This window comes from Oncorhynchus masou, chromosome 8, assembly GCF_036934945.1.
Source record: "Oncorhynchus masou masou isolate Uvic2021 chromosome 8, UVic_Omas_1.1, whole genome shotgun sequence".
Classification (NCBI taxonomy): Eukaryota; Metazoa; Chordata; class Actinopteri; order Salmoniformes; family Salmonidae; genus Oncorhynchus; species Oncorhynchus masou.
Genome location: NC_088219.1, coordinates 22,590,792 through 22,606,878, shown reverse-complemented (window position 1 = coordinate 22,606,878; position 16,087 = coordinate 22,590,792). Strand labels below are relative to the sequence as shown.

The 16,087-nt window shown below is 42.7% G+C and overlaps 1 protein-coding gene across 1 annotated transcript; it reads right to left on the bottom strand.

Moving 5' to 3' along the window:
* Positions 1–4,749: 4,749 nt before the first annotated feature.
* LOC135544397 (BCL2/adenovirus E1B 19 kDa protein-interacting protein 3-like) lies at positions 4,750–16,079 on the bottom strand. Its single transcript, XM_064971965.1, has 6 exons — positions 15,803–16,079; positions 10,104–10,350; positions 8,453–8,540; positions 7,882–7,985; positions 7,494–7,643; positions 4,750–6,744 (listed from the first exon to the last, which is right to left on the bottom strand). The coding sequence occupies exons 1-6, from the start codon at positions 15,870–15,872 to the stop codon at positions 6,696–6,698; spliced, it is 708 nt and encodes a 235-aa protein (XP_064828037.1). The 5' UTR covers positions 15,873–16,079; the 3' UTR covers positions 4,750–6,695.
* Positions 16,080–16,087: the final 8 nt, after the last annotated feature.

Here is a 16,087-nt window from a genome sequence, read left to right as displayed (position 1 = left end):
GGTGGAATGATGTCTAGGCATGCCATCCCATTTGTATGCATACATTATTACAAAGGAAGTAGAACTGAATTCTAGGATAATTCCTATTTGTATCCCCCTTCATTGATTACCATTAATTACTGTTCTGCCTCATGTCCCACTTGTTAGAGAAGAATTGGAGTGAGGGTGAATTTTTCTTGGATGCTGCTCAACAGCCACTGACTCAGCTGATTCAGGAAGCCGTACTGACTGTTTATCCGAGTCAACCATTTCGCCACATGCCAGGCTGAGTATCAAAAGGTTCAGTGCAATTGTGTTAAGATCAAGTTACACTTCACTTTAGAGTCTGACTCTCAGTATCTGTGTCATTTGTATTGTCAGAGTGTACGAGTATTGCATAACTTCACCATATTGACACACGTATCAGTAATTTCTACTGAACATGAACTTCATATAGGCTACAAACATACAGAGACACACAGGTCCCCAGCCTTCCCGAACACACAAAGCAGAGCCTCGCCTCATACTCATTTTCACCACTAGAGGACAGTATTCTTCATTAGGCACTGAACCAGAAAATACACGGAGTACACCAAACATTAGGAATTCTTGATACCAGTCACGGTTGGTGCCGTTGAAGATGATGGAAGATGATAAAAAATGAGCATGTCCTTATTTCTATTACAGCATATTGGATGACTGTCATTCATATTCCATTCAACCAAATCAATCTAACATCAATAGGTTTAGGCTACTACATGATACTTTAATTTTCCCTATACACATCATGAGGTTGCTACAAACTAACCTATTAATGAAAGGTTACAACGTAGGTGCACAGGTCGAGAGAAATTTGAGTAATCAAGGTGACAGACATTGACACATTCAATATTGTCTTGCACGCTCTTGCATGTGTCTAGCTGAATTAGGGTGTAATCTTTACCAACAGTTACAAACGAGAGTTTCTATTGGACAATATCAGGTATGTTTATTCCTGTTTCATTCCATTTGCTTCCATTTAAGAATTGTTTTTCAACAGAATCGACGGAATGAATACACCCCTGATCACATGCAAACACAGTTCACTTTTCTAGAAGCCACATAAAAAAAGCATGATCCCTTTGATCATTGTATTCCTTCTCGCATCTACGTGCTCACCTTCGCTCACCTTTTCCCTTCGCTTGTGGACAACACATCAGCTTTCTGTGACCAGTCAAAAAAAACTTTCCAAGCCAAACCTTCATATCATAACTGCTAACCGCTACACACAGCCTACATCTTTGTCACCGTGTTAATGTCATAGTGAACATAGCTACTAGAATTAGCGTGTTAGTAAACCCACTACAATTATGCAGTACCCGCAAGCAGTTCAGCAGTTACACCGGCAGGCCCGATGACAATAAATAAATAAAACAAAAGCTTATCTTGACTTGAAAGTGTTCCAAAGTGTTCCAATGTTGGATAGACATAGCCAGGTTTATGAGTTGGCTAAACTAGCTAGCAGCATTCACTAGCTAAGTAAGTGAAAGTGAAAGTGAAAAAGAATACAACAAAATATCTCTCTCTCTCTCTTGCTTCTCCTTTATTTGGGAAGAAATTCATTTGTTCAAAACTGTTCAACTACTGCCTTTCTCTTTGAGTCAACTTCTCACCATATTTTATACACTGCAGTGCTAGCTAGCTGTACCTTATGCTTTAAGTGCTAGATTCATTCTCTGATCCTTTGATTGGGTGGACAACATGGCAGTTCATGCTGCAAGAGCTCTGATAGGTTGGAGGATGTCCTCTGGAAGTTGTCATAACTATTGTGTAAGTCTATGGAAGGGTGTGAGAACCATGAGCCTCCTAGGTTTTGTATTGAAGTCAATGTATGCAGAGGAGGACAGAAACTAGCTGTCTTCTGGCTACACCATGGTGCTACCCTATAGAATTCTGTTGAGGATACTGTAGACCTTCATTGCAAAACAATGTGTTTTAATAAATTATTTGGTGACGTGAATATGTTTAGTATAGTTTATATAAAATGGATAACTACCCCTTCCTCCTCTGAGGAGCCTCCACTGCTTCATACACATGGGAAACTGTTGAGCATGAAAAACCCAACAGTGTTGCAGTTCTTGACACTCAAACCGCTGTGCCTGGCACCTACTACCATAACCTGTTCAAAGGCACTTAAATCTTTTGTTTTACCCATTCACCCTCTGAATGGCACACATACACATTCCACATACAAAATCCAGCTGCAACATCGAGAGCATCCTGACTGGTTGCATCACTGCCTGGTACGGCAATTGCTAGGCCTCCGACCGCAAGGCACTACAGAGGGTAGTGCTTATGGCCCAGTACATCACTGGGGCTTAGATGCCTGCCATTCAGGACCTTTACACCAGATGGTGTCAGAGGAAGGCCCTAAAAATGTTCAAAGACCCCAGCCACTCTTTACTACCTCATGGCAAGCGGTACCGGAGTGCCAATTCTAGGACAAAAAGGCTTCTCAACAGTTTTTACCCCCAAGCCATAAGAGTCACGAACAGGTAATCAAATGGCTACCCGGATAATTTGCTTTGTGTGCCCCCCCAACCTCTCTTTTACGCTACTGCTACTCTCTGTCCATCATATATGCATAGTCAGTTTATCCATATCTACATGTACATACTACCTCAATCAACCTGACTAACCGGTGTCTGTACATAGGCTCGCTACTTTTATAGCCTCGCTACTTTTATAGCCTTGCTACTGTCTTTTTAATGTTGTTTTATTTCTTTACCTACCTATTGTTCACCTAATACCTTTTTTTGCACTATTGGTTAGAGCCTGTAAGTAAGCATTTCACTGTAAGGTGATTTGATTTGATGTCTCAATTGTCTCAAGGCGTCAAAAATCCTTCTTTAACCTGTCTCCTCCCTTTCATCTGCACTGATTGAAGTGGATTTATCAGGTTACATGAATAAGGGATCTTAGCTTTCACCTGGTCAATCTATGGGGCGGCAGGTAGCCTAGTGGTTAGAGCGTTGGGCCAGTAACAGGAAGGATGCTGGATCGAATCCCTGAGCTGACAAGGTAAAAAATGTTGTTCTGCCCCTAAGAAAGGCAGTTAACCCACTGTTCCCCAGGAGCTGGAGACGTGGATGTCGATCAAGGCAGCCCTCCGCACCTCTCTGATTCAGAGGGTTTGGGTTAAATGCGGAATACACATTTCAGTTGAATACATTCAGTTGGACAACTGAATAGGTATCCCCTTTCTATGTCATAGAAAGAGCAGGTGTTGTTCACCAGTGGTTGGTGAGACCTCTACAGCATATCTGTGCTGTGCTACAGAAAGCCAGAGGCCACTAAAAGGGGTTTCACTGATTGATAATTTGAACCTAATCAGTTTAGTAACAGGATGTGAGTGAGTGTGCGTGCGAAAGAGAGAGGGGGGTGGTTACTTTCCAGTTGAAGAGCTTAAAAAGAAATCCAAAATCATGTTAGAAGCAACAACACAGTGTTGTCAGTGTTGACTCCATGCACTTACATAAAGACAGAGGGACAATGTCCAGGAAGAGACAGAGGTTCCAGTCAGCAGAACCAGGCCTGTGACATTCAGGGAGAGACATGACGAGCTCCATTGCAGGTGCGCACTCTGCTAAACATTTGATGTTGTGTATGCCTGACCAGTTCCAAATGAAGGCTCTGGAATATGACAACTGACTGAGTGTTATAGGCTGAGGTATGAGGACTGGCTAGCAGCTATATCACCCTGCCTCTACCTGTTGGATTTTATCTGAAGCAAAGCAGGAATGGGCTCTGGCTGGAACCTGGTTAGGAGCTGAAAGGGGTGTCTCTCCAATGCATTCCCCAAATTTCCTTCTGACCACAATAGTTGTTTAGGAAAATACCAAAACCATGACAATAGTGAGATGATGAATTTAAGTTTGAACAAAAAAGAACAAAAAATATAAACGCTACAAGTGTTGAGCCAATGTTTCATGAGCTGAAATAAAAGATCCCAAACATTTTCCATATGCACACAATGCTTATTTATCTCAAATGCTGTGCACAAATTGGTTTACATCCCTGTTAGTGAACATTTCTCCTTTGCCAAGATAATCCATCCACCTGACAGGTGTGGCATATCAAAAAGTTGATCAAACAGCATGATCATTACACAGGTTCACCTTGTGCTGGGGACAATAAAAGACCACTCAAAAAGGTGCAGTTTTGTCACACAACGCAACAACGCCAAAGATGTCTCAAGTTTTGAGGGAGCATGCAATTGGCATGCTGACTGCAGGAATTGCAGGAAAGGAACCACAGATCATTGAGTGGTTAATTTCTCTACCATATGCCGCCCCCTACACAATTGTAGAGAATTTGGCAGTATGTCCAACTGGCCTCACAACCGCAGACCACGTGTAACCACGCCAGCCAAGGACCTCCACATCCAGCTTTTTCACCCGCAGGATTGTATGAGACCAGCCACCTGATGAAACTGAGGAGTATTTCTGTCTGAAATAAAGCCCTTTTGTGGGGAAAAACTAATTCTGATTGGTTGGGCCTGGCTCCCAAGTTGGTGGGCCTATGCCCTTCCAGACTCACCCATGGCCACACCCCTGCAGCTTCATGTGAAATCCATTGATGAGGGCCCATTGAATTTATTTCAATTGACAGATTTTCTTTTTCTTTATATGAACTGTAACTCTGTAAAATCGTTGAAATTGTCATGTTGCGTTTATATTTTTGTTCAGTGTCGTTGATCAATCACAAAAGAATCCATAGCAACAATTCAGCTTGATTCAGGGAATTTTATTGAGAAATTATTTTTTACATTTTCCAATGAGGGGAAAAAACATCAAATGAAATCAAAAGGATGTGCATGATAATAACTATTGTTACCATAGCAATCTGAGGGGAACCATTTCTACACATTCCTTTTCCTTTTGGGCCTTGCAAGGTGTCTTTCTAACATCCTGTCTTTCTAACATAAATCTTCATTAAATCCCTGTAGTTCCATCTCATCACAGCTACACCTCATGCTCTGTCTATTCAGACTCCAATGTCACAACAATACAGACAATAAAACTCATTGAGGAAAACAAAACAACAACACTCTTAAAAACATGCCATGGACTAGCCTCTCAAAGTCTGATCACAGGCAGACAGTGAGCCCAAAAGAACCACAATGGAGGCTTGGGAACAGAGGTGAGGCACGTGGTTACTCAGAACAGTTCAGTTTCGAGGTGGACCTCAGTTCCTTTTTGGCAGTTGTGTAGAGGGAGATAAAAATAAGATACTGTATACAAGAGGTTGAGCTCAGCAAGGTCCAATGGTGGAGTTAGTACAAACAGCACATTGTGTCAACTTTGAAAAATACTGCTGTCCATCTTGGAGCACTATGAGATAGGTCGCCGTGACAGTCAGAGCATGCTTACGTTTGGACGTGGGGTTGTGCCTCTCGAACAATTCTGCATCTGGACTTCATTCCAGCTCCTGCTATCAGTGTGGTGAAACATCAGGGTTTATCTCTCTCCAGCTGGACTAACAACCCGCATGAGCTTGTTCTTAAGTGTATGCATGTATGTTGTACAGGTGTGTAAGGTGGGAAGTTGACCTGTCACAGTTGTGCAGGCATATCAGAGGTCTACCCAGTGAACCAGGCCTAAATAACTAGGCCCATGATATGTGGTAGAGCACTCCAAAACAGACAAACAAGAGAATGACACGCAACAGAACAAACACACCACCCCAGTGTGGCTACCCAACTTCCACCCACAAAACAACTGTGTCAGTTTACATTTAATAGGAGGAACATATCCATCATTTTCCAGTCATTCATGTCAGTTTTGAAAATGGTTTAAAATGCATTTGAAAATGACAGACATTTTTATAATGATTAACAACTGGATACATGTGTAAATATGATATTTTCCATCAAGGTGTAGATATATTCCCGATACCATAGGTCTTGTAGACATCTCATCTGGCAGGCCAAGCAGATTCCCTCCAGTGCACAGCGTCAGGTGGTTGTGGGTTTGAGATGGCCACTATGGTAACACCCTTCATAATCAAAACCCAGGCTTCATTATCAATACACCACTGTTGGTGAAATACATTTATAGGAAAATACCATAACTATAGTCAAATGTGTTTCTACTTCTCAACATAATGATTACTTTCAAAGGCATGCTCACATCTTCAGGTTAGCTTCTTTCTTTCTGAATTTGGTTGGACCAGTTCAGGGTTTGAGAGTTTCACCCAACCACCGTTGTAGGTGGCACGATCTTGGGCTACTTCTATCTTCAAAATCTGTAGGGCAGACAGCTCTCTCTCGTACAACCAGGCAATGACAGAGTGCTGGAGCGAGTGTGTAGAAGAGTTAGGTTTGGTTTTACGCTTTGTCGCTTCCCAAAATACCCACCCAAACAGGAGCAAAGGGGAATTATGGCCTCACTCTGGAAGCAGTCAGAAAATGACTGATAGAAAGGGGGGCAGGGGGTAAAATAAGAGAAAGGGCAACGCATCTGTCCTGAGAACAGCACATCTCAGGTCTGCGCAGGATACAGGAAGAGGAAATGCTTTGACAGGTGGGAAAAGCACAGAGAGAGAGAGAGAGAGAGAGAGAAAGAGGGGTAAGGGAGAGAAGGAAAGTTTGAGGAGAGATGGGCATTCTTTGCAAAACAGCAACATTTCCCCCCAAAATTTACAGCCATTCCTCAGGCACTTCTTCAGTTTCCCGCTCAGAAAGAGCTGGTAGGGGGCGTGGTCAACCTCTTCCCAATGTACACCCTGAAGGGGGAGAGAGGGAGAGGGCAGTTACACCCGGAGTCGTTAACTAGTAGGTTGATAAGTGACAGATGGAGTGTGCCCCTGTCATGTAATGTATAATGTATGCTGTCATAAAGTGTGTGTTAAGGGTGTGGTGCAGGTGTATATCCATGTCAGCAGCAGCTGTTTTACCAGCCAGACACAGACATAAACAGGGTTGGAACATTGCAGCTTTCCACTGTCTGCTGCTGCCACACACCCTCTGCTGGTCTATACAGAAAACTGCATGGAAGTGTGTGTGTGTGTGTGTGTGTGTGTGTGTGAGAGCAGGTATGAGACAGAGTTCATAATATATTGTTTCATCATTTTCTGTACATGCAGTTCTGTTCTATGGGTATCTGATTTCCAGTAAACAGAACAGTCCTCTCAATTTTCCTAACCACATTCTATATGGGATCGGATTGTAGTTTTCTAATTTTATGTTAACTGTAACAAAAGGAAATTAAAAGCTGTTCATGAGATTATATTTGGGAATTGCTGTGTTTGTCTACATTCATCTATGAATAGAGTGTTTACTTGGCCAGTTCACGGCTAAATAATGGAACATGTTATTCTGCAGGCAGACCCATTGATGGGTTGAAACAAACATTCCATATAAATGTCATCACTCGGCTTTTTCACTACCATAAAAAAAGTGACATCACATTTATCACTGAAATGATTGCCTAGCTGAGGTTGATGGCCAAATAGTGTCCTATGTGTTCTCTTACCCCAGCCCCAGAACCAGGATGTGTGACAGTAACAGCGAGGGGATGAACACTTTGAGGAACTCTGAAGAGAAGACGCCTCCTTTCTTCATCGCCCTTGTATTTCTCATGCTGAGTGTATCTGAACGCCGGGGGTGGCGGAAATGGAACTCCCTACAGGCAACAACACATTATAGTTACCATACAGTAACGTCAACATCATCATCAAGTTTACCATTCACTCTGCAACGAAAAACCAAAGCTGTCCATAACAGTATAATTCATCTTCTCTTCATCATGTCAAAATGTTCAGTCTAAGTAGTATAATGCAAACACACTAGGATTTACCAAGGAGACCAGATACACTAAGACTTGTATGTTTTAGGAGCAATAGGCTGTGTACATCACTCACTTAGGGGGAATGTTCTCGGGCCGACTGGACCAGTCTGCTACCCAGTCGGAGTCCTTCATGAGGATATCCATGTCCCTCTCCTTCTCCAGGGCATCCTCCTCTGACTGCACAGGAACACACGCAGAGCATTAGGACACTGATTTAAGACAAATCAACAAGCCCATCCAACTCATCCTAGGTTGAGCCACTAAGACTATATGACTGATCACCCATACAATACAGACCTTACAATAAACCCTGTGTGTGAGGCTGCCATGGTTACAGGCACATAGAGTCAAGTCTCCATTCATCAACAGACAAGAGTGTGGCTTTTCCATGTCATCCACTGACAGTGTGTGTGTGTGTGTGTGTGTGTGTGTGTAACTGCAATGGAACCTGAAGCTGTGGCTACTGCCATGCCCATGGAGTCAAACCCACCGGGTCGGGGTTTCGTGCCGCCATCACAAATAGTAACAAATGCTATGGTTGTCATTCACATGGATACAGAGAGTGAGGGAAGCAGCAGGTTATATTGCCATGGAAACAGACAAGTGACATAGGCAGCTCAGGCAGACTGAGCAATAACTCTTACTTGGCTGTCTCTCCTGCTGCTCACGTCCACATCAAATATGATCTGTCCATCATGATCATCCTCCTGGGGACTATGAGGCCGGGGAGGACTGTAGGGAGGATCAAACAACAAAATAACAAACTGTTACAGCCAATCACTGCACTCCAAGTCTTTTCTCCCTTGGTGAAGGAGAATGTAGGCAGTAATCAGGTTGAAGTTTTGGGGCATGTTCAAATTCCCAACATATTACTAGAGAGATTTGATCTCTAATGGCCAAATGTGCATGCAGATCTTGCCTCTATTAGGATCTCACTTTGCCTCTCAGCCTGCAACCTCAAAGTGGATGGATGAGTCTGGATGAGTCTGTCTATCTGTGAGCTTCCGCAGTAAGCTGTTGTAGAAACACACCTGGTAAACATGGTCAGGTGACTCATTGACAGCTGACTGACTCTGGGTGATCAGATAAGCCTGGGTTTATGGCAGGCAGCCTCATGGGTCAGAAATGGAAAGCACACAGTGTGACTGGATTTAAGTTTGGTGGGGAACATCACCTTGTGCACACACAGCTGATGAGGATGGTGTTTCCTATTGTAAATCGATTGTATTTACATCGCCATCACAGCACACTTCGTACTACATGAATTTAGATATTAAATCACATTCATTTTGGGCTAGTACGTGACCTCATCAGTGAAATCAACATATTTTTAATCCTCCTGCTGTGTTCCGGTCGAATTGGACCGATTTACAAGTTCTCTCTGAAAAATGTAGTTAATTTAATCTGATTGTCATAAGGTTCCATGACTTTGTCCACATGGGGCATCTGAACACACAAAATACATTTTGATGACTTTCATAACATTTTGAGTGTTTTATTTAACTTTTGTACACCTGTGTTGTTCCCGGTCAAAAATGACCTGTCATTAGAAATGAATGGGTGAGACTAGAATTAGTGTTTAAAATTGAGTTCAGGCACATGCCCATTCATCAGATGGACACACTTCCTCTCCCAGACCCCCACATGCATGTGTGTTTGAGCACGCACACACACACACACCCCTTCTTGGTTTCCATGGCAAACCCCAAGGGAACCTTTCCCCAATATAATCTTTCCCCCACAGGCACCACACCTGTTGGCATTCTCACAAACAATCGCAACATTGTTTCAATAATATATAGAACTTTTCTTGCAGCTCTGGAATATAAAAGCTTTTCATTCTGTGCAGCACAATGACCAAACGATATACTGTATGTGAGGTTTTTGATCATATCTTTGATCATGATACTGGTGAGGAAAGAGTCCTTGTTCAACTTTGACACAAAGTAGTCTGTGATAAATAGCACAATATGTTTCATTTGAGTATTTGTTATTGTTAAAATAATCCATACATTATGCTTTTTTTGACTCAAAAACGAGTTGTATGAGCTCAGGTCAACGAGGCCTACAGGCCATAAATAGCAAATAGAAGTTCAAAACTTGTAATGTTCACAAGAACTTAAGTTGATAAAAAGATCTAACACAACATTAGGTGATAATATATGTATTATTATGGATGTATTAATTTTGGACCGGGGACACAGAATGAATTAACACGAAAGGACCTCAACAGGGGGGGGTAATGATCTACCTAGTTTTCCAAGGCCAAGATTCGAACTGTACTCTGCCCCCTACCTGTCACAGGAAGAGTTGCTCCGGCTGGATTCATGCTGAGCGTCCAGTAGAATCCTCTCCATGTCTCCATTATGGATGGAGGATGAGGAGGGCACGTGCTCCAGTCCCCCCACCATGGACTCCACCTCCTCCTCCACCTGGGGCAGGGGGAGCAGCTCCAGAGCCTGGCCTACGGCGGAGGCAGACTGGGACAATCTCGCTGCAGTTGTGACCGCAGCTCTGTTCATCTCCAACTCCACCCAGGACCCTGAGGACAAGCACACATGGTACACATGACATTGGTTCCATTCCGAACTAAGGGGAGAATAAGCAAATGTATCCCCATTGAGCTCTAGAGAGCAACTTTGGTTTGTTTTTGTATCTCATTGTTGATGTTATTACTATGGTTTCTGTTAGAGCAGACCTTGGGACATTGTGCCTGTATGCTGAACAAAAAATTATAAGAAAAACATTGATGTTTTTTTCTGATTAAAAAAAACAAACATTCAAAAGACAATGTAGACAAGGGAAGATGAAGGGGATAAAGATCAAACAACATTTTATTTGTCACGTTTTATAAACAACGACTTTACTAACAGTGAAATGCTTACTCTCCCTTCCCAACAAGGTAGAGAGAAAAATAGAACAATTAAAATAAAAAAAACTATGACACAAAGAATAAATACACAATGAGTAACTATAACTTGACTATATTACACGGGGTACCAGTACTGAGTCGATGTGCAGGGGTCAGAGGCAATTGAGGTGGATATGTACATAAAGGTAGGGGTAAAGTGACTAGGCAACAGGATACATCATAAACAGTAGCAGCAGCGTATGTGATGGGTCAAAAGAGTTAGCGCAAAAAGGATCAATGCAGTCTGGGCAGCTATATACAGTACGCTCTACCCTCTGTAGCACCTTGCAGTCGGATGCCAAGCAGTTGCCATACCAAGCGGTGAGGCAGCCAATCAAGATGCTCTCAATTGTGCAGCTATAAAACTTTGAAGATCTGATGGCCCATGCCAAATATTTTCAGTCTCCTGAAGGGGAAGAGGTGTTGTCGTAACTTCTTTACTATTGTGTTGGTTTGTTTCGACCATGATAATTCCTTAGGGATGTGGACACAGAGGCACTTGAAGCACTCGACCTGCTCCACTACAGTCCTGTCGATGTGGATGGGGGTGTGCTCGGCCCTCCGTTTCCGGTAGTCCACGATCAGCTCCTTTGTCTTGCTGACATTCAGGTAGAGGTTTTTGTCCTGGCACCACACCACCTCACTGACCTCCTCCCTATTGGCTGCCTCATTGTCATCGGTGATCAGCATACCACCGTCGTGTTGTCAGCCAACTTAATGATGGTGTTGGGGTCGTGCACGGCCACTCAGTTGTGGGTAAACAGGGAGTACAGGAGGAAACTACACACACACCCGAGTTGAGGGTCAGTGTGGGGGGTGTGTTGTTGCCTACTCTCACCACCTGGGGGCGGCTGTCAGGAAGTCCAGGATCCAGTTGCCAAGAGAGGTTTTTAGTCCCAAGGTCCTGAGCTTGGAGGGCACTGTGTTGAACGCTGAGCTAGACAGACAGAAAGTCTGGCAGAAACACACAACCAAGGAAGTTTAACTCTCCCTAAGCCGGTCTTGTGTCTATTTACTGCATGGTGAAAGGGCAGTAAATACCTCTGTGTGATGACAGTTTTTACAGTCCCTGCTGTGATATACAAGCCAGCTGATCATGCTCCTACATGAGCACAGGCAGAGACTGGCTACAGGGGAGAGTGCCAATAACAGCTAGGATACAAACTCTTCAGAGTAACACTGACACGAGTTTTGATTTGGAAATTTGAAATACATAAAGAAGCCACATCAGGCAACCAATACATGTACCACAATTGCCAAAGATTATACACACAAGTCAAAGACTTGTTTTGATCGTGGTCCTCTATTGCAGAGGTTCCCAAACTTTTGCACCCGGGCCCCCCTTCCAGCATTGGGGAACATCCCATGCCCCCCCCCCTGAGCGTGCGCGCGCCACATCTATTTCTATGGGCACAGACACTATTCATGACACAAACTGGTTTTGCAGGTTTAAAGCTTATTTCCTGCAATTCTACACATTTTGCAGAGAAAATGTTGCAGTTTTAAAGATACTTTTCTTGCAATTCTATACATTTTGACATGTCTAATGTGTATTCATGTAATATTTGGATAACAAAAATCTATGGGCAAAACAACATTAGCTGACATGAGCTAGTTGATTTGGACATTTCTGACAAGTTATAAATAGCTCTCTAAGGTCTGCATCTGACTAACATGACAAGAGGAACTGATGATGCAATACCCAATTTCAAAATTGCACCTTGTGCATCCACTATTACAACTTTCAAGAGTATGTTGAATGTAGGACAGAGAGAATTCCAAGAGTGTACAAAGCTGTCAAATGCAAAGGGTGGCTAATTTGATTCGTTTAAGACTTTGATTACTACATGATACTATATGTGTTATTTCATAGTTTTGATGTCTTTCCTTGTATTCTACAATGTAGATAATAGTACAAATAAAGAAAAACTCTGGAATGAGTAGGTGTGTTCAAACTTTTTCGGGAAACCACTGCTATATTGGTAGGCAAGTGGCTGCGGGGCAAGAGATATCCACATACTGCCACTGGAGAGACATCCAGTATCTCAATTGAATTCAAATGGCTTTATTGGCATGGGAAAATATGTTTACATTGCCAATGCAAGTGAAATAGATAACAAACAAAAGTGAAATCAACAATAAAAAATGAACAGTAAATATTACACCCAAAAGTTTAAAAGGAATAGAGACATATCAAATCTCTATCTCATTTTCCATCACACATCCTGCCAGAAACGAGGAAGCTAGAGCTCACAAGCAGAGCACATGATCTCTTGGCCGAGAGTAAACAATCTGGTCATGTGACAGTTAGCCTAGCCGATTTAGCCTCTCAGTCAGTATCACTGGGTTGTCACTAGTTACCACAGCCAAAGTCATAAACCCCACCTATTTCTACAATTTCTCTTCTTAAAATGTTATTAAACCTAACCTTAACCACACTGCTAACCGTACACCTAATCCTAACCTTAAAAAAAAAAATGATCTAGACATATGATCTAGACATTTATTTTAAACCTTGTGGCTATGGTAACTAGCGCAAACAGTTTTCGCTGGCCAGGCATTGGATGATAGCAGTCCCCACCCCCCTGCCCCAAGCCCGACTCAGCACCCAGGTTCATCCCAAGGATGACACAGTGGCGTGAGCCGAGCCACTATCTACAGCTATTGTCTATGCTCCATCGCCTAAACAAGGTTACCATGGCGCCGGTAGTGAGCCGAACGTTCTGGCTGCTGCTCTCTCTGTCGTGTAGCCATTATCAGCTGTTGTAGGAGGTCACAGAGAAGCCCCCAGTGTTATGACCTGACCACCATCCACAACCCCTTGTCAAGCTGGCTTGAACCCCACAGGAACAAAGCCCACCAAAACCCCATGAAGCTCCTGGAGACCTGGCTTACTTGGTGTGGGGGATCCATGAAACAGCATAAAAACTTGGAAGACACCCTGAAAATATTCAAACAAATGAGGTAGAGAAATATAGATCCTGGTTCGATCTAACCATAAAATATATAGCCTAAACAATGGCGCCAAAGACTCACAAAAGAAGAGTAAAGCCAACTGACTTTCTAGTGTGTGGATGGGAGTGAGATGGGCAATTCCACGGTAGCAGAGTGATTCTGAGACTGATTTTTCACCTTAAAATGTGTCAAACAAAAACCAATGACTGCAAAGTCAAACAAACCACACAACTCTATGCACAAGGACTACTTTTAACAAACTACTCTTTACAAAAACACATTTACTTGAAGAACAGTGCAGATGCAGAGATAAGTACCAACGTTTATCAGACAATGACACTTCAGTGGACAGGAAGCGTTACTCAATTCTGAGAATTACCCATCAAAAATGAGTGTCCACTTATTTCTAGGCAGAGTGAGTAAGCGGTCTCTAGCAATAATAAACCTGTTCCCCCTCTGACCCTCACAGAAGCTAGCACGTAACTGACACGAGATGTACTCTCAAACTTCAGAATGAAAAGCTTCTGATCCCCAGCCTCACCACCCCCACTTTCGTACTCCACCCCTCCTGGCCCTGGTGTGTCCTGTAAAACGTTCTCCACTGTGTCCATAAATAAATCAGCGCGCCAAGTCAACGAGCCCCCCTGGTTTTCAGGGCTTGGTAATGCTCCACCACATCCAAACCCAGACCCATAAAGGCAGGTTAACACACAGCTGACTGTGTGATTACTCCAGAGGCATGGTATGTGTGACACTCTGATAAACACGTCCTTCAGTCCATTCCAGTCTGATTACATAGTCCATCAATGTGCTAACAGGACAAATCCATATAGACACACTCATAACGACAAACACAGTTGAGTAGAAGACTCTGACAAAGGAAGATCACAATGCAATGTTAAGATTAAATTGTGTTAAATGTATGTTTGGGGCTGATATAGTGAATACATCTGTAATAAATCTATGGTATATGACATGGAAAATAATACAATATGATCAGTCTATAATGATCTATTAGGTATCAGGCTGTATACAAATTGACCAGACTCTCGAGTGCAGCAATCCCTCATTGACAGGTGTGTTGAGGTAGGTGTAGCAGACACTCTTTGCTGGTCTACATATAAATTCACACTCGCAGATTAACTGGTCATGGCTAGAAGGGATGCAGCTAATGTCAAATTGACGTCAAAAGTCGCATGTTCCGAGTCGCGTCGGGGAGATTTTTTCGCATTTAAACTAACCCTAACCCCTTTCCTAATTAACCTAACCTGCTACGAAAAGTCACATCTGTCTGACATTAGCTGGATCCCATCTAGTCAAAACCAGATTAAATAGCCCAGTAGGCTATGTGTATTGATTACATCGACGACAAGTAACGCTAGCTATTACACTGTTACACAATGCAAAATTAGCTGATTATGCATTAAAAAAAAAATTAAGTAATATTTCAAAGTAGATTTCGTTAGGTTTTCAGAATGTTTTTTCCTCAGCACTTGGGTATATGAACTATTACAACATTTTTAAATTCCGAACATTTGGCCAAACCCAATATTTGATTTTTCAGACTTCTTTCTTCTTCCATCGCGTCTTGTTGCATAGAGATTTATAGAAGCCTCTAGTGGCCAGAATTCTATTTTAGCATGGGCAGCGCCATTGAGGGCATCCGCCATTTGAAAGTAGTCATAGTAGTCCACCACTTGGTGGAGGTTCCTGTGGGTTGTAGCCTCAATGGCGCTGCCCATGAGGTCATAGAAACTATAATGGCATAGATAAAGAAGAGTCCTCCATTTATCTCTATGTCTTATTGCCATGAAAATCACCCGCCTATTCAGCACCACGTGCATCAACGATTGGTTTACTGCTGGTCAATCATACAGTTTACACCGCCTCTTAAAATCCTATTGGTCCATGATACTGTCAATACAGAAATAGCACACCGTTCACGATGTTAGCCCTCCAACCCTTTTCCATGTCTACATAGAAAATCAACCCAAAGCTCAGTAGATTGTTTTATCTCTCAAAACCAGATAGTAAAGTATCAAAATACAGTTTAAAATGATCTGACAAGTTCTCAAATAAACAATTAGAATGACAATGATATATAACCAAGCATTTCGAAGACACCTACCATTTAGTCCGTTGTTCTCTGATACAGCAGCAGCTTCGGACATCTTGCCTGTATGCATGGTGGCTTGCATAAGACTGTCAATGGAACACGTGCACTTCCTCCACACATTCGGACGTGCGCGCAATCGCGTACCAAAACTGACCCGGGTCCCCTTTAATTTATTGTAGAGTAGCCACACAGTCACAGTATTTGTGTTTTGTTAGCTGATCTGGAACCTGTAGGTGGAACAGCAATATTCCTGGAACTCTATGATGACGTCAGATAAGCCAGTTGTTGATAACGAAG